Source organism: Tursiops truncatus, chromosome 13 (assembly GCF_011762595.2).
Source record: "Tursiops truncatus isolate mTurTru1 chromosome 13, mTurTru1.mat.Y, whole genome shotgun sequence".
Lineage (NCBI taxonomy): Eukaryota > Metazoa > Chordata > Mammalia > Artiodactyla > Delphinidae > Tursiops > Tursiops truncatus.
In genome coordinates this window covers 75274201-75297319 of record NC_047046.1, presented here as the reverse complement: position 1 = coordinate 75297319, position 23119 = coordinate 75274201, and the positions used below count along the sequence as shown (strand labels likewise).

At 34.6% G+C, this 23119-nt stretch overlaps 1 protein-coding gene across 9 annotated transcripts in view; it reads left to right on the top strand.

Annotated features, from left to right (window-relative positions):
• PIGN (phosphatidylinositol glycan anchor biosynthesis class N) overlaps positions 1-23119 on the top strand; it is a 107266-nt gene that overhangs the window by 9215 nt on the left and 74932 nt on the right. For 5 of the 9 annotated variants that reach the window (XM_019937169.3, XM_019937170.3, XM_019937168.3 and 2 more), the window contains 11 exons: positions 742-990; positions 3028-3149; positions 3763-3861; positions 5540-5646; positions 10116-10240; positions 11359-11489; positions 12392-12508; positions 14916-14956; positions 17844-17903; positions 19141-19233; positions 20292-20347. In XM_019937169.3, coding sequence (XP_019792728.1) covers positions 770-990; positions 3028-3149; positions 3763-3861; positions 5540-5646; positions 10116-10240; positions 11359-11489; positions 12392-12508; positions 14916-14956; positions 17844-17903; positions 19141-19233; positions 20292-20347 — 1172 coding nt within the window. In that variant the 5' untranslated portion in view covers positions 742-769. The remainder of the gene's footprint in view (positions 1-741; positions 991-3027; positions 3150-3762; positions 3862-5539; positions 5647-10115; positions 10241-11358; positions 11490-12391; positions 12509-14915; positions 14957-17843; positions 17904-19140; positions 19234-20291; positions 20348-23119) is intronic. The other 4 variants (XM_019937175.3, XM_073790791.1, XM_019937172.3 and 1 more) reach the window with 3 other exon arrangements.

Genomic DNA, 23119 nt, shown 5'->3' with positions numbered 1-23119 from the left:
TTGGTGGTCTCTGTAGTTCCCCAGCACACAATTATGCACTTAATACGTGCACAGAACATTTTTACTGAATGAATGAATGTAACCCTCTGCTTTTTTGTATTGGTTCAGGGAACTAAAATAAAGTGTTCCCTTAATGAGTGTAAATCTTCTGAAGCAAAGATGAAATTTAACTACTTTTTCCTTCCCCTACTAAATGGACAAAATGCATGTTGTCTGCTCAACTTGGTGATAGTCAAGAGAAGCTAAAACTGTCCTGAGCTGATAATCAAAAGTCAAAAAAAAAAAAAAAAAAGAAGCACAAATAGTTAAATAATGTTAAATTCTGAGAATATCAATGGTTGTCACATGGGTAACCAAGACCACCATGAGTTATATTTTCTATCTTATACAGGATTTGACTTGACTGAACCCTAACTCATTTTAGGACTCATTTAATTCTTTCTTTGTTTTTTGATCCTATGTTAGTTTTTATGACCTTAGTGTGCATTTAAGTTTATTATAAATAGTTTATTGGTGCTAATTACTTATGATACTTGAACTTTTTGCTTGAGTGTACTTTATCATATTTTATTTCTGTATTATCTCATTATTAAATAATGCTTGTTACCATCATAAATAAAGGTGAAGCTGTGTTATGTAATATTTTAAAATATACAATCTATATGTAGTCATCAAAATAAGTGCAAATATATGTAATTGCACTAAGGCTTACCCAAATTTAATTTTGTTCCCTCTTTTCAGTTTTTCTTGAAGATTAGTTACACAGGATATGCTGCTGTACACTATTTTGGGATTGCTTATACATTTGGTGTTCTTCGCCTCTATCTTTGACATTTATTTTACATCTCCTTTGGTTCATGGAATGACTCCTCAGTTTACACCATTGCCTCCCCCAGCGAAAAGATTAGTGCTGTTTGTTGCTGATGGCCTGCGAGCAGATAAACTTTATGAATTAGATGAAAATGGAAATACTAGGGCACCATTTATTAGGTAAGCGTGTCAACTGGTACAAAGACATCTCTGGAAAATGTCATGCTAATACTGTTTATCTCATGTTGGGTAGAGGAGTGATGATGAGAAAGAGAATAGGGCACATATACATTGGCCTTTGCCATAGAGATTAGCAAGTTTATTTCCTTCTAGGAGTTATTTCTCTTATTGTGGAAGTTGATATCAGGTGAATCGAAATGAATGACCTTAGCTGCTTGGCCTAACTTGTCCTAATTTCTGAAACCTGGCTTACAACTCACTATATTGTCCTTTTCTTATTAATGACAAGCATAATTATTAGTGAATTGCCAATTACAAACTAGAAAATATAGACTTCAACTCAAAATACATCTTCTATAAAATATATAAAGCCCTTCCAAGTCTATATCACTACATAATGTAATTTTTGGATTCTATTAAGTAGCTTTGAAAAGAAATGTTTAATTTTGGGGACTTAGGGGACTCCTGCAATCAACTGTTCTTTTTCTGATTCTATGGCAAGCCCCTCAAAAGCCCTTCCTAATGCTGTTGTAGAGAGATTAAAACTCAAATTCAAGTGGAAATTTATCTAAAATCGTCTATCTTTCTCCTGCCCCTGTCATGATTTCTTTCTATCTCTTTACCCTATTTCAATTTTCCTTATAGTACTACTTAGCATGTGCAACTTCCACTAAGGCTGGGACTTTGTTTTATATACCACTTTATCTCTAGTTCCTAGAACATACAGGCAATTAATAAATATTTGTTGACTGCTAGAAGAATGAATGAACCTGAATTCTATGTTGAATTTCCAGGAATAAATTTATGGTCCCTCAAAGAAATGCATAATATACTAAAGTATGCAAATAAATGAGCAACTCCGGGCAATAGGAAAATATGAGTAGGAAAATAAGATCAAGCCTGGGTTAAGTTCAGTACACAAAAATGTGTAACATAAATTTCTATGAATAGTTTAAAAATTGGGGTGATATATTTGGTTGAATTTCTTAGTTGTCGAAGAAAGGAGAGAAATATAGTTCATTGCAAAATTAATAAGATATAAAATATACTGGTTGTTAAGGCAAAGGCAAGGCTTTCTGGTACCACTTGCTTCTCCTTGGGGTGTTACATAGAGGGCAAAGGGCTCACAGTTGATGTTCCTTGTGTTGTATGCCATTCTAGCTTCTCCTAAACCTTTTTTTTTGAAAGGTTTTACTTGTTCCTCACTGTTTTTTAAAAAATATGATCTGATCAAAATGTTTTCAACGGAAGTATCCACATTTCTTTATACCTTCCTCTCTCTGAGTTCAGTTTCCATTACATAACTGAAGAAGTTAAAAAATATTTCTCCCTCAGCAGGTGGTTCAATGGTTTTTTAAGCCTTTTACTTTTTATGTATATATTTGACTAAAGTTGGTTTTATTATGAGATGTCAATATTAAATGTATCTAAACTAGCACTTTTAGATACTTTTCTACAGAACATTTTGAGAGTTGAAAGTTTATCTTGAAAGTTGTTACCAATGAATTAGTGTTTTATAACTTGTTGCTCTGCTGGCCTTTTACCTGCAGCAGCATTACTGATAGTTTTGAATTTTCCCCCAAATTCTGCAAATCACTGTTAGACAACTTAAAGAATGTTGATACATTTTAGCAAAAGAAATTTTGGCCTGTTTTAATCTCAAATTTAGGTAGATAATTTAACCACCATCACACCTAATAAAATTTAACATTGACAAAATAATATTGTGTATATCAGTGATTTCTTATGTAACATACCATTTCAATACTTGTGGCTTTAAACAATAATGGTGTATTTTGTCTTGTGATCCTGTACAGTGGTTGAGTGGTTCTTTGTCTCACCTGGGCTTTCTTGTGCTACTGAATCCAGCTGGTGGGAGGGATAGGACTGGGTTCAAATGGGATCAGAAAGATTCCTTCTTAAATTTTGACTCACTCTTTTGACTGGATTCCTTCAGTAATAATCTTATTTTTCTAAAGCCTTAAAAGAGCATTTGATCATAGTCTGTGTTAACTATTCACCTGTAACATCTTTTAGGAATATCATAATGCATGAAGGCAGCTGGGGGATATCTCACACACGTGTGCCAACTGAATCTCGGCCAGGCCATGTAGCCCTGATAGCAGGGTTTTATGAAGACGTCAGTGCAGTTGCCAAAGGTATTGTCTATTTAGATAATTTTTATCACATGAAAAATTTATTGCAAAAATATTGCTTCTTTAACACTGAATCATGACACAAAGTGAAGTATGTTTTGAGATACTTTTTTTTTGGCCATGCTGCGTGGCATGTGGGATCTTAGTTCCCTGACCAGGGACCGAACCGATGTCCCCTGCAGTGGAAGCATGGAGTCTTAACCACTGGACCACCAGGGAAGTCCCTGTTTTGAGATACTTTTGACAAGTATTTTAGCATGCCTAACTCACATAAACACAAACTGGGATTGACTCAAGAATTAAGCTTTAGCTTTTTATCATCCTGTGCTATTGATAGAATATGATTGGATGGATTCATGGATTTCCTAGATCTTAACACTCGAAAGGTCAAAAGTGATTCTATATTTTAGTAAGAAGTAAATTATCTATTGTAAGCTTTTTTAAAAAAATTGTAATATAATACATGTAACAAAATCCGTTATTAGTTTTGCATTTGTTCTGCAATTAATCCTCATTGTCATTATTTGAAAAATACTTCTTTAGGGGATATACTGATATTTCATCATGTATATATTACTTTTGTCATTGTTTGCTTTTTTTTCTCAATTACCTGAAGGATGGAAGGAAAATCCTGTAGAATTTGATTCTCTTATTAATGAAACCAGGCACACATGGTGCTGGGGGAGCCCAGACATCTTGGCTATGTTTGCCAAAGGTAAAAGTCATTGATTATATTTCCTCAGCTACTAAATAGGCAATAAATCAATATGGTAATTTAAAATATATACTATATTTTATTGATTTTGAAATACATGGTTTTACATGTTTAACATCTCTGAAATCAGGGTGTATATTACAATAAATAGACATGTCAGTTTGATTTTTTTCCTTCTTAGTTGTACTTGAAATGTTGAATTATACAGTTTTTAATACCTTGGATTCGATGAAATGGTATATGTATGACTCTTAACATCTAACAGCTTTTTAATCTTGGGCAAGTTAGATAACTTCTTTGAAGTTCAGTTTTCTTTTCTGTAAAATGTGATGATGATAATAATTTCTATCTTCTAGGTTTGTTTTGGGGATTAAATAAGATAATTCATGTGAAGCATTTAGCAAAATGCTTATTATGACGATGGTAACTCCTCATTATGATGATGATGTAGATGTCTGGTTCATTTTACTTTGATAGATTATTACTAAGAAGTTAGTAGATAGTCACATAAAGATTTCAATGTTAATATTTATAACTTCTATTTGCATATATTCAGGATCATGCCATTTGGATTTGTTGTATGTGTTGTATTTCTGCATGAATCTGCAAGTATTCGAACATCTCTTGATTAGAGAATTCATTTACATTATTTTCTAAAATCAGTTGGATTCCATTTGAATTTTATGTCATTAAATGCTTTTTAGTGAGAGCATTATGATCATTTCACCTAATGAAAAGGTTTACACTTAGTCAAGAATATAATATAATAATTGTAATTACTAAAGATTATTATATGTCTCAAAAGCAAAACAGATATTCAGAATTTTCTGTATCATAGTCACAGAACATTATTATGTAGCGCAGGTCAAAAAACTCATACTGCTTGCCATTTATATACTCCCTTCTTTGGAAAGCAGTTAAGCTTTTTGGGGGACTGGTGGTAGTGAGAATGGATTGAGTTGCTATGGCTACCAAATTTACCTCCCTACTTCTGACTACAGTTGATAGGACAGGACGCCTGAATTGGAGATAATCGAATAAGAATGTTCCATTTCTTTTGGCAACTCACAGACCAACTCAGATCTTTACTTAGAATGTGGGAAGTAGAATGGCTGAACAGTAGAATAGTATCATTAGAGCTAAGCTGATATTATAAGAGATTTGTCATTATTTTGTTATATCTCTTACTTATGAGCTGTAAGAGCCTAACTCAGAAATTCACTAAGTTGATTAGATTCTTAATAAAATCCTACAAATATGTAAGATTAATATATTTGTTGACCCTTTCAAACTATTTGGCAATAAGCAATATTTATTCCCTTATACTGAGAAAAATGCACATATTTTATGAATAAAAGAATTGAAATATTTGAATTTTCTTCTTGGTTAGGGAATTTTGTAAAACAAATGATTTCATCTGTTTTAGATTGTACCATCCTTAGATGCACAAATTCTTTGAATAGTTTAATCCTTACAGGGAGACAAACCTTGGTGTTTACTTTTGTGCTGTCGTGTTTCATTAGCACTGTGACTTTGGCAAGTTAATTAACTCATTTGTAGTGTATCTGTAAAATTGGAATATATTACTGTGAGAACTAAAACAACAGCATATGTTATAGTATAAACTATGGTCCATGGCAGATCATTAAAAATTTTTTTCTCCAAATTTCCTTTTCAGGTGCTAGTGGAAACCATGTTTTTGCACATAATTATGACGCTTACAGTGAGGATTTTGGTGCCCAGGATGCAACAAAACTGGATACCTGGGTTTTTGATAATGTGAAGGTACGTGCTATTGAGTGGCTAATCTACAGCACACGTATTTGTACCTAATGTACTAGAAACTGACTTGTTAGTAAATGCATCTTAGTTTTTTTTACTTGTATGAACTTGAAAGTTCTTTATTGTAGCATACTACTTTAAAAAGACTGGATTCTAGGAAATTACACATTCTACAATAACCAATTAATAGAAGTTTAAAAAAAATAATTTAAAAAAGTTAACTCTGGGCTTCCCTGGTGGCGCAGTGGTTGAGAATCCGCCTGCCAATGCAGGGGACACGGGTTCAATCCCTGGTCTGGGAGGATCCCACATGCTGCGGAGCAGCTAGGCCCGTGTGCCACAACTACTGAGCCTGTGCTCCGGAGCTTGCGAGCCACAACTGCTGAGCCTGCATGCCACAACTACTGAAGCCCACGCACCTAGAGCCCGTGCTCTGCAATGAGAGAGGCCACTGCAATGGGAAGCCTGTGCACCGCAACGAAGAGTAGCTCCCACAACTGGAGGAAGCCCGTGCGCAGCAACAAAGACCCAATGCAGTCAAAAATAAATAAATTAAATAAATAGATTTATTAAAAAAAAAGTTAACTCTTAAATTCCGTGTTTCTGACAGTAAAATGAGCCCTTGGTTGGATTTAGGAAACCTGCATTTCTTTCCTAGTTTACTGAATCATCCTAGGTAAACCTTCTTGATCTTTCTTTGACCACAGAACCAGTCTCTTACAAGTAGTGAGACCATGTGATTTGTTTGAAAGTCTTCTGAAAAATGCTGTTCAAATCTAATGCATTTATTGTAACATAAAGTAGATGTTTAAAAAAAAATTGTACTTTAAAGAAAAATTAGATAAGCAAAAACAAATTCACAAGTTAATCATAATAAAATATTTGAATTTCATTAAGATATCGAGTTTTTTGGACTATTTGTTAGTGACAGTCATCAGCTTCACCAGGAATCCAATAGAATTTATATTTTCAAAAACTGTGTAAAAATCTCAGCTGTGGATATTGGCTCACTCCTTTCTGTCAATCTATTCTTTCTCATCTCCAAATTATAACTCATAATTCATCTGTTATAAGAAGCATTCATTGATTGACCCTTAATGATTCTTCCTTTACCAGTAGTGTCTTTGGACTGACATTGCAGACTTCTCCATAATGTAGTCATTTTTATTGTTTGTTTGTAAACAGTCAGTATGTGTCTGCATTTTTCTTTGTATTTACTTATCAGGAATTAAGTGCTCAATGTGTTCTTTGATAAACCCTATTTCTTTTATCAGAATATTTTTCCTTGAAGCTTTCTTTTTTCATTTCACATATGCTTTTGTCAAAAGGGAAGACCTTCAAGTTAAATAAAATCTCTTCAAAAAAATAATTAGCAATTTATTTTGCTATCACTTCTTAATATAATTGACTTATATTAGTATCTGCTTAAAGGCCTTTGGCTTCTAATTTCATAAACATGCCAAAAATGTTCCAAAATCATGGATTTGATTCCTTGTGGATAGGCAGATATTGCTAATGACTGGCCTGATTTTATGCCTTTTTTACTTTACTTCAACACTGCTAGTTGGTGATATGATAGTGACCAGAAAAAAAATTTGCCTACAACTTCATAAGATATGATAGAGACATGTACATTAATCAATAACAAAAATATGAAATCATCAACAGTGATTAGTAGTGTGAAGGAAAAATGCAGGGACTAAGAATATATCTTTAGAAAATTCTGATCTAAACTAAACAGTTAGAGGAAGACTTTCCTGCGAGTTTTGAGATAGTCTCTGGAGAAGTATACGAGACAAAGAAATGGATGGATCTGGATTGCATATAGAGAAGAGTATTTCAGGCCAACAGCGTTATGTAAACTTGGGCCCTGAAAGGAGAGCCAGCATAATGGATTTGGGGAACTGAGAAAAGGGGAGGTTAGCATGGCAGGAACACTTACTAGAGCACAGTCTGAGATCAGGCTAGAGAGGGAGTCAGGGGTCCAACCTGGACTTTGTGCCCTGGCCAGAGACTCATGCTTAATTCTAGTCAAACGGTTTACAAATATATGCCAATTTCTACTCACTTTTTAAAAAACTGTGGTAAAATATCCATAGCTATCTCCTCTATTAGGTCTTCCATGACTTCCCTTTGCTTTACCCCACTTCCAGTTTGACTTAGAGAACCCTCTTCTATATTCCCTTAATACCTCTGTCTTAGTACCTTATTATGCTATGCTGTAATTTTTGATACATTGGCAACAATTTCAATCCTATGGGAAAAGAATCTAAAAAAGAATGGAAAAAAAAAAAAAGATGTGTGAGGACTAACTGTTCCAATACATCCCAGAGGATTAAAAGGAACTCTGCTTTTATTTAAGCTTACAACTGCCTATATTATAAGCCATTGGATCTAACAAGCATTTCTGTACTGTTTATGCAAAAAGGAGGGGATTTAAAAACAAAACAAAACAAACAAAAAAACCCAAACAATTTCAATGCTATATACATCTTATGGCAGAGATACTGTCTTTTTCACATTGTTAAATCTAAATTCCTATCATGTATTCTGGTACATAGATACATGATTAATTTAGATTAAATTCAACTCTGTAATAGAAAAAAAAATATTGCTTAGAAGTTCTATCTCAATAAGAGATAATGCCAGAAGTATGCAGCCCAAGATTGATGCAGTCCAAGATTGTCATAGTGGTTCCACAATGTCATTAAGACCCAGTCTCCTAAGTTTCTCTTCTATCCTCAGAGCATGGTTTTAGCTTCAGAGTTGTCTAACGACCCAAGAGATGCTGGAGTTCCAGCCATTATTTTAAATGTTTTAGGCCAACAGTACAAGGAATCGAAAAGGACCTTCTGTCCTACTAAATTAAATTTATTTCAAAAAACCTTAGGTCCACATAGTCCTTTGACCAAAATGTTTGACTTATATCTCATTGGCCATAACCAAAAAGGCACATGTAGCTGTGAGAGAGAATAGGAAATATGTAGGTTTTAAGTTTGGAGCACTGACATGTCCCATAAAATCAGAGGTTTTACTTGGAGAGAAAGGGAGACTGCATGCTGGGGTAGTCATCTAGCAGTCTCCCATGAGGTATAATAAATATTTGTTAAGTACAAAAATGAATGAGTGTCTTTGAGCTAAGAAAAGTGGGATTGGTGGGCATAATTATACTAAATATTGAGGGGAAAGAAGCTAGGAGTGTATTCTATCTCTTAGGTGCAAAAGACCAACTTTTTAAAAGGCAGTGGGAATCTAATAGGCTGAGCTCTGTAAGATTAGTGTTTGATGGCTTCCCAGATCTTGTGTCCACATATGAATGAATAGCACTTTTTACAAAGCTGAATATTATCAGTCATGAAACAAATTGTAAATTTGACTCAAGTTCAATTGCTAAGTTTTTTTGTTTCTTGTCAGCTTTCAATTATATCTTCAGAATATAATTCCGTTCTCTTGAAAAACTTGCCATTTCCATCTAGATTTAAAATTTCTTAGGGGCTAATTAGAATGTATTTGAAAGGGGCTAGGTAGAATATACATTTCATACATATATGAAAGTTAGGGGGCCATTTTATGTTTTTAAGGAGGATTGGTAGCATTATGTTTATGTTTTTAAAAAAAATTATTTCTATTCTTGACTAGATGGTTTCTCTAATGGTACCATTTATATTTTTAATGTTTGTAATAATGAAGAATTATCTGAAAAAATATTTCAGACTTTTGTTGGAAAGTTAAATACCTCTTATTCTTAAAATTAACATCTTCTATAGTTCATTTATGTGAACAATAATTATATATCTTGGCAGTCTGTTGACTTATTTAAAATAATTTAAAGATACTCTCCATAGGTACTTGCTTACATGTTCATGTGTATGTAAGCACAGGATGAATCCTTTTCTTAGAGGGCTTTATGAATCCAGTTTATCTTTATGAAATGAATCATTTTTGAACCGTATTTCCTTTCATTAAGTGGACATTTTTCTATCATACAATGTGAAGAACAGATTCTAGTCTTGGGACAAAGGAAATAGGAGGCTATTTGCAATGTTGCAAATGAGAGACTATGGTTGAACTAGGGTGGTAACATAGGACAACAGAAGTATGAAAACATTTTAAACTCATAAAGCGTTCCTAAACCGTTGCCACTAGTACCGTTTTACTTTTGACTCTTGTCAAAATAGTTCTTCAGTCTGCTATGTTTTATTCAATGTTATGAGAACTTCATGAAAACGAGATCCCCGTTCTATAAACTTTTTTCAGCCTAATTATAACACAGAAAATAGCTCACTCGTTATTTGAACATAGATGTCTGAACTGACAAGTACTTTGTGTTGGTAGGTCCTGAGACAAATTTAAACAAAATAGGATAATTTAATTTTATAGTTATGTATAAATTTAATTAAATGTTTTCATTGGAATTACTTTTTAAATAAAATAAATGAACTAAAATTTTTTAACTGATTTGTTACATATAGGAATTCTTTCATGCTGCCAGAAACAACCAATCTTTGTTTTCTAAACTAAATGAAGACAAAATAGTTTTTTTCTTACATTTATTAGGAATAGATACAAATGGACATGCTCACCGACCATCGTCAAGGTAATTTTAATGCTGTGTTTAATTTCATGGTTTTGAGGGAAACGCCTGTTTGAACTTTTAAAATATTATTATAATGTTTTCTTTGTAATGATCACAACAGAACTTATATTTTAAATAACTCTAAAGTAGAATAAGTTCTCATTTATATGAGATGTAGTATGATATAGTGGCTAAAGTCACATGTGCTGTGACCACACTGCACATTAATATAAGTAAAATATATCCTGTATGTGTATTCCATATTCTTCATTTATCAGGTCAGAGAGAAAAAACTCATATTTTAGAAGTATTTTAGTAAATTTTGAAATAAAAAGCATTTTTATGGTGTTAATATTTATATCACAAAAAGACGTAATTAGCTGTTCCTTATGTTCCATTTAATCAGTGCTGTATCTAGCAGATAATAGTATAAAGTTTTGTATGTGATGTTTCAGTAGTACTCCTTATATAAAACAGCAACTATTTTTCTCACTTCTGAAGACCGTAAGAAAGGAAGAATTCATGTTATACTTTTATTCTTCATTTTGAATTTGATTTAGATTAGTCTAAGTAACTGCAAAGCCTATTGGCTAGCTGCCAGTAATGAATACCTCATGCTTCCCTTCTTTAACACAATGCATTGTCTTAAGTGATAGAACTTATACCAAACCATCCTTGTTCAACTGTATGGAAAGCTTAAATATAGTTTGTTCAAAATATATTATAGTGGTTTATATCACAAACACTCTAAGGGATGGAAATATTGTATAGTTGAAACAGTGATGCTTACCTGTTACTAATGTGGAAAGAGCAATATAGTTTACATTATGAGAGGCATGAACTTAAAAGTCATCATTGTTGCAATTGAGACTTAAAAAGCATTCCTTAAAATCTATTTGCTAATCAATATCTTTTTAAAAATCATTTTTGAAAATGATTCCAGATTTTTTTACTTCTTTAAGAGGAGAAGAAAATTACTTTTAACAATCTAAAGAGCTCTGATTTAAAAAAATATTGAAGATGAGATCTAAAAGTACTTCAAGTTATTGATTTTATAAGTTCATGTTGAATAAATTTGATTTTTCCAAATTAATGTAATTAATATAATTTAATTTTCTCTTCTCTTTCTTTTTAAACAGGGAATACTTGAACAATATTAAAATAGTTGATGAGGGATTGAAAGAAATTGTGTCTACTCTTAAAGATTTTTACGGAAATGATGGGAAAACAGCATTTATCTTTACTGCTGACCATGGAATGACAGACTGGGGTTAGTCTGTTTCTAAGTGATATATACTTTACGATTAAAGCAGTGGTAAATGTAGCTTGCAAATATCTTGTAATGTTGAAGAAGATTAGATATCTTAGTATATGCAAACTGTCTAGCACATAATAGCATGCATAAAATGTTAGTGTATAAAAGACTGATCTTATATAATCTTTCTTCTAACTATGAAGGGAATATACTCTCATTTAACATGAGAAATTAGAGAAAAGTGTGGTGAAGAAAACAAAACATACTGATTATTTATCCACCTAGAATTAACTGTATGTGATGGCAGAGGGGGTGAGTTTAAGGTGGTATTACTGAGGGTACTACTAGATGAGCCTATCCCCCCTGTGAGATTCCCAAGGCAAACACAGTGTGTGCACAGAGAAGAAAATAAGGCAAAGCTGAGGTTTGGGTCACCAAATCACAATGTAGAATTCTTGTGAGCCAGTTCCACTTTATAAAGGGCTTTTGGCTATACCAGCCAGAGTGGCCTGGAAGAAAAGCATATAGAGACTTTGCTATCCTCTTCAGAGCAGACCTGGCCTCAAACTTGGGTGGTTACTCCCCAAAGGAGCTTTCCCTGTTCTTTCTGCCTTTGGTGCTACTCTGGTGGCATCTCCTCCAAGTCTTATTGTTATTATTCCTATTCTTCTTTCAACCAGTCACTCAACGGATGTTCTGCTTTTTGTTTTTGCCTGTTTGTTGTTGATGCTCTGACTTTCTTTGGGAATATTTAAAAACTAATTGTTAAATAGAGATGCAAACATTTGGGAGTATGGTGGCTAGAATTAGCTATATAGAGATCAACTCTTTAAAACTAAGTATTAAAAAATATTTAGGTATAAGTTAATTCTTATATATTGATACTTGTCTTATTACTCTTTGTGTCTTATTTGTAGGTTCCCATGGAGCTGGTCATCCTTTAGAGACTTGTACTCCTTTTGTCACTTGGGGAGCTGGAATCAAGTATCCTCAAAAAGTGTTAGCTCAGAAATTTGATGATACATATTTGCAAGGTATGAACATTTATCTTTATTGTTTTTATAAATATGACATTTTAAAATAAAACCAAAGTTTAACTTAAAAAAATTACTTTTCAAGTTATAGCTTTCATTTTGATATTTGTGTCATTACTATTTCTATGTATTACTTTTGTATAGTTCATATTATTTGGTTTATAATATTCAGCTTGAAATATAATTGTTAGTTATTTGCCTTGTGAAAGTTCAAGTATAAGTTTTAATATTTTTTTTCACAAACCTTATTATTCCAGGACTTAGATTAAACCCTTGGCTTAGATCTTACCTGCAAAGACTATCAATTAGATAAATCACACATATGTCACAATTGATATTTCAAAACCGGACAGATTTTGCCCTGTCTCTAGTACTTTTGAAGGCTCTCTCTGTTGCCCAAGCCTCTGTTCCTTCTCAATCCATGGTGAAAAGGAATTCCTTTTTCTTGGAGCTCTGGTTATTTTGTAAGGTAAGGGTATTTTAGCGTTTCAAAGCTTTTACTAATTGGACAAAATAAATGCCTCTCAAATGCCTTTCTCTGGATTAGTTGTGTCAGACTCATTCAAAGCACTTGTTAAGAATACAGATTAAAAAAAAAAAGTTACAGGGCTTCCCTGGTGGTGCAGTGGTTGGGAGTCTGCCTGCCGATGCAGGGGACATGGGTTTGTGCCCCAGTCCGGGAGGATCCCACATGCCGTGGGGCAGCTGGGCCCGTGAGCCATGGCCACTGGGCCTGTGCGTCCAGAGCCTGTGCTCCGCAATGGGAGAGGCCACAGCAGTGGGAAACCTGCGTACCGCAAAAAAAAAAAAAAAGTTACAGATTTCCAGACCTTGTCTGTAGGTATTATGATTCCATGAGTCTGGGTAAGCCCTAGAAATGTTCCTTTTAAAACCTTCTCCAGGGATGTGGACTCCCAGCTGTATTAGGTATTTCTACCATAGAAGACTTTTTGGTTTGTATAATAAAATTTTCCTACACACTTTCTTTCTTTTTTTTTTGTTTATTTTTTATTGAGATGTAATTCTCATACCATCAAATTCATGTTTTGAAAGTGTATGATTAAATTTTTTTAGTATATTCACAAGATTATGCCATCGCCTCTACTATCTAATTACAAAACATTTCATTGCCACCACCCGCCCCAAATCCCTTCCCATTAGCAGTCACTCCTTACTTCTCTCTCCATTGTATGTCTATGCCATATTTCATTGTCATCTTATGGACATTTAGGTCGTTTCCACATTTGGACTGTTATGATAATGACTCAATGAACATTTGTGTGAAAGGTTTTGAGTGCATATGTGTTTTTATTTCTCTTGGGCAGGTACCTAGGAGTAGAATTAACGGGTCATGTGTTCCTCTACGTTTTATTTTTTGCAAACTGCCAAACTGTTTTTCAAAGTAGCTGCACCATTTTATATTCTTATGCTCTGTGTTAAATGGATTAGATTGAATCTAAATAGAAGCTAGGTTAAATAGTATGTTTGTATTGAGTACTTAGGAGACAGAACTTTCTTTTGGCAGTTGATTTCTCAGTGACTTAACGTTTTAGAATCATATGACTTCAAGAATCATTACTGAAAGAATGTATTTTTTCTTATATGGGTATTTGGTATCATAAGTTACAGAGAAAGGGAATGTACGTGTTTTTCCTCATCAGGTGATTAGTCTGAATTTTTAGTAGCTGACTGGTAGAATTAGGATCATATTTTTAAACTTTTTTAGCTTATTAAAGAAAATTTCATCATAAAAATGCCTTAGAACCCTTTGGGTAATATATTTTAAAGTCAAAAACAAAGTCTTAAAATCAAGACATGGCCTCATAATCATTTGTTTTGATTACTGTTTATTGAAATTTCTGAATTTATATGTAGAAAGATAGGGGCATGAGGCAGTTTTAATAGTAACTCACTATACTACTTTCACATTTGGGATTAGTGACGGTAGGAGCATCAGAGCTAAAAAATTTCAAATATTTTGCAAGCAACTCTCATTACAGAAAAAAGAAAAGCTTAGATTGACTAACGGGCTATTGGTTGCCTTAATAATTCCCTGGAACATGACTGTCATTAGTTGTAGTCATGCTGACAGTTGTTATCATTGTGCCTTTTACTACCATTTTTCCTTCCTTAGCCTTTGGATGTTTTGAAACAATTATCTCCAAATTATTTCCAAATTAATATACTATCATAGAAAATATCAAATATTTACTTTTCAGTTATTCTTTTAAAATTCTAGTTTAAAAAATTTATAGCTCTTCCTTCTTAAGCACGCTTTTTGTTCATACTTGGCTTAAAATGAACTTTACCAATACTTTTGTTTCCACTGACCACTTATAATAATAAAATGATTTATCTTTTAAAAAAATTCTTAACAGCAGCTCTGGTGTTTATTTGTATATTTCAGAATGGAAATTGGAGAACTGGAAGAGACAAGATGTCAATCAGGTATTCATTAAATTAAATCATGTTCAGATTTAATTTCGTCTATAAGAAGTTTAGACCAAAAAAGTCTGGAAAAAAAGTATATTAATAATGATAAAAGATTTTTCTAAAACATTTCAGTTACCAAGGGAAATCCTGTTAAATGAGAATATCTTAACCCCAAGTAATCTTCCTTTTGGCAAAATAAAAAAAGCAGCTGCAAATAAAAGTGAAAAGAGAAGATGCCCTCCCTCCAAATAACACTGGCTAATTAAAGAATTATTATGCAAATTAAAATTTGCATGCCTGTTACATTTCTGTGATTTCTTGTCATGGTTGCCTTGCTTAGTTGCTTTAAGCACAGATCTAATAAAACCCCATTATGGGTTTCTCTCCTGTTAGTGTGTCAGTTACCACTTCTTTTTTATTAACACCCATTTTATCTTTAATTCTACCCAGAGTTTTTACAAATGCAATGGAGAAAAAGTGACAAGAGTATATAGATTACTCAGCTAGAAACCTTACATTATAGGAAAATGCGTGGCCAACCTAATCAAGTTAGACCAGTAATATTATCTGTAAATATGAAGCACAGATTTTTCTTGTTGAAGATACGCTGTGTAGACAGCCATCTTTACTATTTGTGGAAGGCATGGCATCGTTGGTATGTGGCCTCCAAAATGGTGGGAGTACCTTACTTCTCCAGGTCACCTCACAAGCTGACATTCCTTACTGTGGTGGATAAACCAAGGTCTAGGGTCTCATTTTCAGGCTTACGGTTATAGAAGCCTGTTCTTTCTCAGCATATTAAGAATGGTCTCTTCGCTCAGGATGGATGCTTATTATCCAAGTAAGTGACAATGTATAGAATCAGATAGCAGTCTATTACTTTGCAATAAAAATCACTGTCAAAGGGATAGGAATAAGTTGAAGTCCATAAAACAAGAACGTGTTTTTTATATAGACTGGATCATAATCAAAAACTAAATATAGATTCAGCTATTGCTCTCTGAATACTGCTTCAGATCTACATTAGATGAGAATTCTTTATTCACTCCTTCTGCCAACACTGTTGTGTGTCTGCAGTATGTTTAAACATCGTGCAAACATTAACATTAACTTTAAAATATTGAAACATTAACACATTAACATTAAACTTTGTATAAGGGATATAATGGTGAATAAAAGCTGACACACTCCCTACCCTAGGAAGCTTATAGTTTAGGAATAAGATAAATTTTACTTTTATTTGTATTTATCATACAAACAAATGTAAAATTATAGTCGTGATAAGTACAACAAAAGAGGCCTGTGAAGCCATCAGAGTATAAAGCAGATATATCTCATAGGCTGTGTGGTCAGCAAAGGCTTCCCCAGAAATTGAGACTTGAGCTGCGATTGAAGAATGAGTAGCAGTTGCCAGGCCAAGGCAGGAGGAAGGGAGCTTTTCAGGCAAAGGAGCAGCATGTGCCCAGAGCTCTGGTAGAGGGTACGTGGCATTTTAAAGGATCTTGAAGAAATGGGTGTACAGAGTAACAGGCCGTGCTTTGATGTGAGGCAGAATAAGGTAGACACTGGACCACACAGGGCCTCATGGGCCCTATGGAGTTAATCCTAAAGCTTGAGGAAGGCTTTGAAATGTTCAAAGCCTGGGGAGTGACATGATCTGATTTTCTGTGAAAGGATTCCTCTGGCTGCAGCATGGAGACTAGATCAGAGGAGGCCAACGGTGGATTCTGGGGGAAGGAGAGGAAGCGATTAGGTGGCCAATGGGGTTTTCAGTGTTCTATGAGATGGTAAAGAGAGTCTAGATGGTAAAAAGTAAGACTGAGAGCCTGGGACCAAACTCCAGTTTTAAATAGGGGCTAGAGAAGGTATCTGGAAAGAAGCCACAGTGAGACTGGAGGCACTCAGTGGAGGGATGTTAAGGCCCAGGAGGGGGTGGTCCGCACAGCACTGCCAAGAGGTCACGTAATTATAATCATCACAACAGCATTTGTAGCCACCGGTTAGTGCAGGACTATTATGCGCCAGGTACTTTATAAATTTAGTCTCATTTGATCCTGCCATAACTCTGTAAGGGAGAAACTTTTATTTCTTTTTTAACTGATAAGGAAACTGAAGCATTGGAGAGGTTAAATAACCTGCCCAAGGTCTCAGAGATCACAAGCAAGTGTTTGAAACTGAGCATTCTGACAGCCAAGTATTTTACTCCCTGAAAAATTGTATGGACTAATATAAAAGCAATCGATTAGTTGTAGAAAAATGGAGATTATTAGCTCTTTAGGAAGAGCGGTCTACAGAATGATAAAGAGTCAAAACAAGTTAGAGTGGCCTGGGGAGTGATGGGGAGGTGAGGCCATGGAGACAGAAAGCATGAACAACTCTTCTGGGAAACTGGACTTGAAGGGAGCTCTCCAAAATGATATTTGAGGTCTTTTGTCCAAAGAGCCTCTTATCTGGTTCGTATCTTTTCTGGACTTCACTGGCTGGCAAACAAACCTTCTGATACATACTGTCTTTAATTTATATATATATATTTATATTTCTTTAGTTAAAATCTATTTTTGCTATTTATTTTCTAGTTAAAGCATCCTTCTCATAATACTCAAACACTGTTGCATAAAGTGGTCAAGTTTTTGGCATCTAGAATAAGTAACTTTTTATGTGTTTTACATTTGGGGCTCCTAGTGGTTTCTTGTCAAATTTAAGTTTTCATAAGTTCACATACCTCTAGCAAATGACATTTTTTAGAGATCAGTACCTACTATGTATTAAATAAATGTTTGAAGGTAATGGATTATAATGAACATCAAGGTTATTTTTCAAACTACAGTGATATTAATTAGATTATTTACTTTCCTTGTTGATCTCTGTCAGCTTCTTAGATTTGAACTTCTTCTGTTTGTAGGCTGATGTTGCACCACTGATGGCTGCTCTTATTGGAGTTCCCTTCCCTCTTAATTCAGTGGTAAAGAATACAATTTTCTTATCAACTTTCAGAATTAAAAAAAATTATTGTACAGTAAAATTAACTTTTTGTGTGTTTCTGAATTATCTTTGATTACATTTAAAACTTTTTTCCTTTATATTTCTAAAGATGTAACACCTCATAATTATGTATGAAATACAACATGGAGCACAAGCCTAATAGCTTTTCTTAAAAATTTTTTATTTTCTAAAATGTAAATAGATTTATATCTTTGTATTTTAGTTACATGATGAAAATATATAAGTAATTTTTTATTGTAAGAAGCAGAAACTGAATCCATTTAAAGGAAATTTACTAAAAAGATATTGCTGGTTTGCTAAATCAAAGGGGTCCTCAAGGGCCAGACTGGGAAATGAACAGGAACCAAGAGTGCTCCAGAGACTCGGGAGAAAGAAGCTCACCGTGGTCCCATGGCAGGGCCAGTCTGCAAGGTCACTGACACTAGGGGAGAGTAGCATTACACCTGTTGTACTCTCTGTTCCTTGACTCTCAAGTGTCAAATTCCAGTGCTTACCATTTGAGTGGTCTGGCCTCAGTTATTTGTCTACCCTTCAGTGAGGGAAGGCTGGGGGGGCCTCATTGGAGACCTACTATGCTCTACCTGATATCTCAACATAGAATGGTAATGCTGTTAAAAATGGGAACTGGATGCTGAAAAGCTAAAAAACAAACAAAATCCATTCCCATCAGCCATTCTTTCTAGCCCTTCAAATCAAACTTAAAAAACATAATGTCATCTACCTCAGAACTCTGATATGACCCCTATAGTCATAAGTGTGTGTGTATGTCTGTCACTGAAACCAGCGTTTCACAAAACAATCCTTACCGTTACTATACATAGTAATATAGTCCTATTTTTCTTATTATTTCTTTTTTTTCTTTTTAAGTGAGCTGGCTGTGGCCCACCATAGTAATTTTGTGTGTGTGCAGAGCACCTTTAGTTCACTGCCTGCCACATAGTAATCTTTAAATAAATGTTAGGTTTTGTTGAACTTAATTCATCTCTTTTGCTTTATTTACTTTATTATATCTACTTTGTAAGAAAAAATAATAGAACATTTTTTAGTTATGGTTTTTAAAAAGATTTTTTGTTTAATTATTCCAAGAATTTGTCCATATGTCATCTCTATTGCTTCCTTTGTAAGTCTGTTTTGTTTTATAAGAATATTTTGAGCTTTGTTAGTACTAATATTAAATCAGTGTCTATTATTTACAGGGAACCCTTCCTGTGGATATACTTAACAGCACTGATCTCTTCAAAGCAGAGAGCATGTTTACAAATGCAGTACAGATTCTTGAACAGTTCAAGGTAAAACAAGACCACACACAAAAATGGACGCTACTACAATTTTAAAATTGCATATATTAAGTGAAAATATTTGATTTTGCATTTCAAGAAATGATTTTCTATAATTTATTATCTTTAAATCTTGTGTGTTTAACTAATGTCCTAAAGTTTCACATATCTGAGGTGCAGGTTCCATGAATCAGTTTAAGGGTGTAGAATTACCTTTGAGGAGTGTTCCTAATTGTTAGAGTACCACATATGCTCATAAAGACTACAAACCAAGTCTTTATCAATGAAATTTGCCTTGTAGAAGTAGGATTAGAGATTGCAACATTTCTTGTCATTCCATGTATATTATTATATGCATTAAGAGCTTAAAGAGGTGACCATTTAACTGAAACTTCCTGTTATTCTTTTTTGTTTTTGGCTGCGTTGAGTCTCCATTGCTGTGTGCGGGCTTTCTCCAGTTGCGGCGAGCAGGGGCTTTAGTAGTTGCAGCACATGGGCTCAGTAGTTGTGGCATGCTGGCCCTAGAACACGCGGGCTTCAGTAGTTGCGGTGCGTGGGCTCAGCAGTTGCGGCATGTGGGCTCTAGGGTACACGGGCTTCAGTAGTTGTGGCTCGCGGGCTCCGGAGCGCAGGCTCACTAGTTGTGGTGCACGAGCTTAGTTGCTCCGCAGCATGTGGGATCCTCCTGGACCAGGGGTCGAACCCGTGTCCCCTGTACTGGCAGGTAGACTCTCAACTACTGCGCCACCAGGGAAGTCCCTTTCTGTTATTCTTAATAACAGAATATGTTAATGCAGCTTGGCTTATTTTGTTTCCTAAGAATTAAAGAAGTATAGTTTAATTACATTACAATATGTTATTTTGCAGGCTTGATATGCTTAATTCTCAGCTTATTGTAATGGTACAATAATATTAACATTTTCTTTAGATATTTATGAAATAATATAGCAACACAAAATTCCATTTATTTCTGTCCCTGAAGAACTATTTCAATGGATGTTTATATTTCAAAATGAAATTAATTTTTTTTCTCATTTATAATATAAAGTATTTTCATACTTGGTTCCCAGGTGAAAATGGCTCTGAAAAAGGAAGCTACTTTACCATTTTTGTTCACACCATTTAAGTAAGTCTCTTATATTTTTTTATTAACTTGTAGGAAATAATTTTTCACTGAGTTTGAAAGCTTGACAGGATAGATTAGGTACTTAGAAACATTGTCTTTTTTGGGTACGTTAGTGCAGTCTTCTAAATGAAAGCCTCTTCTCTTGTTTTATAAATAATGAACCAGACGCTATATACCTTTGAATGGCTGGTAGAGGAGATATAGGGGTGCAGAGAGATATAGGAAACATAAAGGAGATAAATTCAACAGGGCTTGACTGGGAAGGTGTGGGGCTCTTGGTTTGGTTGATTGGGAAGATGCTTGTGCCATTATGGCTTATAGAAAGAAAGAAGAGCTAGTATGAAAGGTAAGGATGAATTTACTGAGTTCAACTTACATTTGAAGATACCAGTTAATTAGTTAAAAATAAGGACTTGAATTTCAAGATAGAGATGAGAATTGGTTATTAAGATTTTGGAGCCAACAGCATAAAGATGGTGGTGGAAAGTGTTAAACATGTAGGAGGCTCTGGGGAGAATATAAAAAGTGACAAGAAAAGGCCAATGAGACAATTCTGGGAAACACTGACAACTACCTGGGAAAAGAGGAGAGTTGATTTTGGTGGGCAGCAGATTTTGTCCCACATCCAGAAAGACGTACTTTCCTTGAATTGAGAATGGGCAGATTTGAGTCATAAATGTGGCTCTGCACCACCGACTCGGGCGGGTTTTCTCAGCCTCCTTGGACTTTGTTTGCAGTTAGTAGGGATTCACATTTAATTAGGAAGGATTTTGTTCTTGACCAAAATAAATAAAAACTGTTTGAAATATGGGTGGTAAGGATCTGATTGAATGACTTCATTGGAGTTATTTTTACTTATATAGCACTAGTGTAGTATTCATAAACTAGAACCTATTGCCCTCTGAATCATGTAATCACATCATTCTCTATGGCAGCCTGCCTTTGTGTGTGTGTGTGTGTGTGTGTGTATAGGAGGGCAAAAACAAAGCAAAATTAAGATTTTGCAAGTTATGACATTAACAAGTTATGTTAATTAATTATGACATTAACAAGGTAGTTATGAATTTGCAAGTTATGAAATTAATTATATTACATATGTCAAAGGTAGAATTATTTTTGAGGAGTGTCCCTAATTGTAGCATTATCACATATACTTATAAAGACTATAAGCCAAGTCTTTATCAATTAGAATTTGCCCTATATTATATCATTTAGCTATCATATGCATCTGTTTATTTGTAATGTAGTGGTATAGTCAGACAGTAACAAAATAAACAAATAAATGAACAAGAAATATATTATCAATTTTTGATATGAAGAAAATACACAGGACATTGAAAGTAACTGAGAGTTACTTTAGATCAGCTACTTGAGAAAGACTGATCAGGGAAATGCTCTTCTGGAAGGGGTTCAGGTGCACATTGCCCACCTTCCTCCACTTGGCCCGGGAGCTGACCATGAACTTCCCCTGCTTTCATGCTCAACACCTGCCTGCGGAGCCACTGCTAGCTTTGTGTCACCAGGGGGCCCAACAGGATGGTTGATTCTCACCCACTGGCTCACCCACCCTGCCTGCAAACTTGTCTGGCTGAAAATCATCATTCGTTGAAAGCCTGCAGTATGACGAGAAAAGCCTTGGATAAAACAAAGAATTGACTCGTGAGGAAATAGATAACTGAAGGAATAGAAGAGAGCTTTAAAATATTAAAATCCTCAGAAATATCTGAGAAACTGTTGTATCCATAAATAAAAAAGCAGCACAAACTTTACAAAATGAGAAAAAGTATAGGATGCATTTTTTTAAAAATGCAAAATGCAACTAAAAACCTACAGAATGATAAATTGTACAAAAATGGTCCAAATGGGAGGCAAATCCTCCAAATTAGAACAGCAAGTAGAACTCAAAAGAAGTGAAATGAATTTTAAGTAATATATGCACGGAATGAGAAGCTGGAGGAAACACTGGAAGGTGTCGTTTCTTCACCCCCCATACACTGGAAACTTAGGGGAAAAGGAAACATTTTAAATTGTACAATAAAAGCAGGCTTCAAATCTGAAGAACCTAAGATGTGACATGATTTTGAGCAATTGTTGGGACTGTAAGAAAGATTTGAAGATTGGCATGTGGATCAAGACTTCAAAGAAATAGATGAGAAAATTTAATTATAGTATAAAACTTTGCTACTGAGTGAACAGCATTTAAGTAATCATAAATAATGTAAATATTGATTTTCAGCTTTTAGAGTCAAACCTTAGACAGAGCAAGGAAGACTTAATAATGATTACAGAATAGAATGCAAATGTTACCAACTTCGGCAATGTACAAGGCTACAGGTTGGAAGGCAGAAATATAAATGGAATAATAGTGGTGCTATTGTCCTCATAAAAAAGAATGTGGAGATGATTCCAGCTATAGTTGAGAGAATAAGGTAGAGGTTTGGGTATTAGATTATTAAAGTGACCAACGTAGCCACCAGGAGGTAAAAATAGTAATATAACCATATTGAGGTGGGAGGAGACAGCAGGAACAGAGTCAGCGGGGAGTCAACAGCAAGGGTCTCAGGTTATCAAGTCAAGAAATAGTAATGGGGCTTCCCTAGTGGTGCAGTAGTTAAGAATCCGCCCGCCAATGCCGGGGACACGGGTTCGAGCCCTGACCCAGGAAGATCCCACATGCCGCAGAGCAACTAAGCCCATGTGCCACAACTACTGAGCCAGCACTCTAGAGCCCGCGAGCCACATCTACTGAAGCCCTCGTGCCTAGAGCCCGTG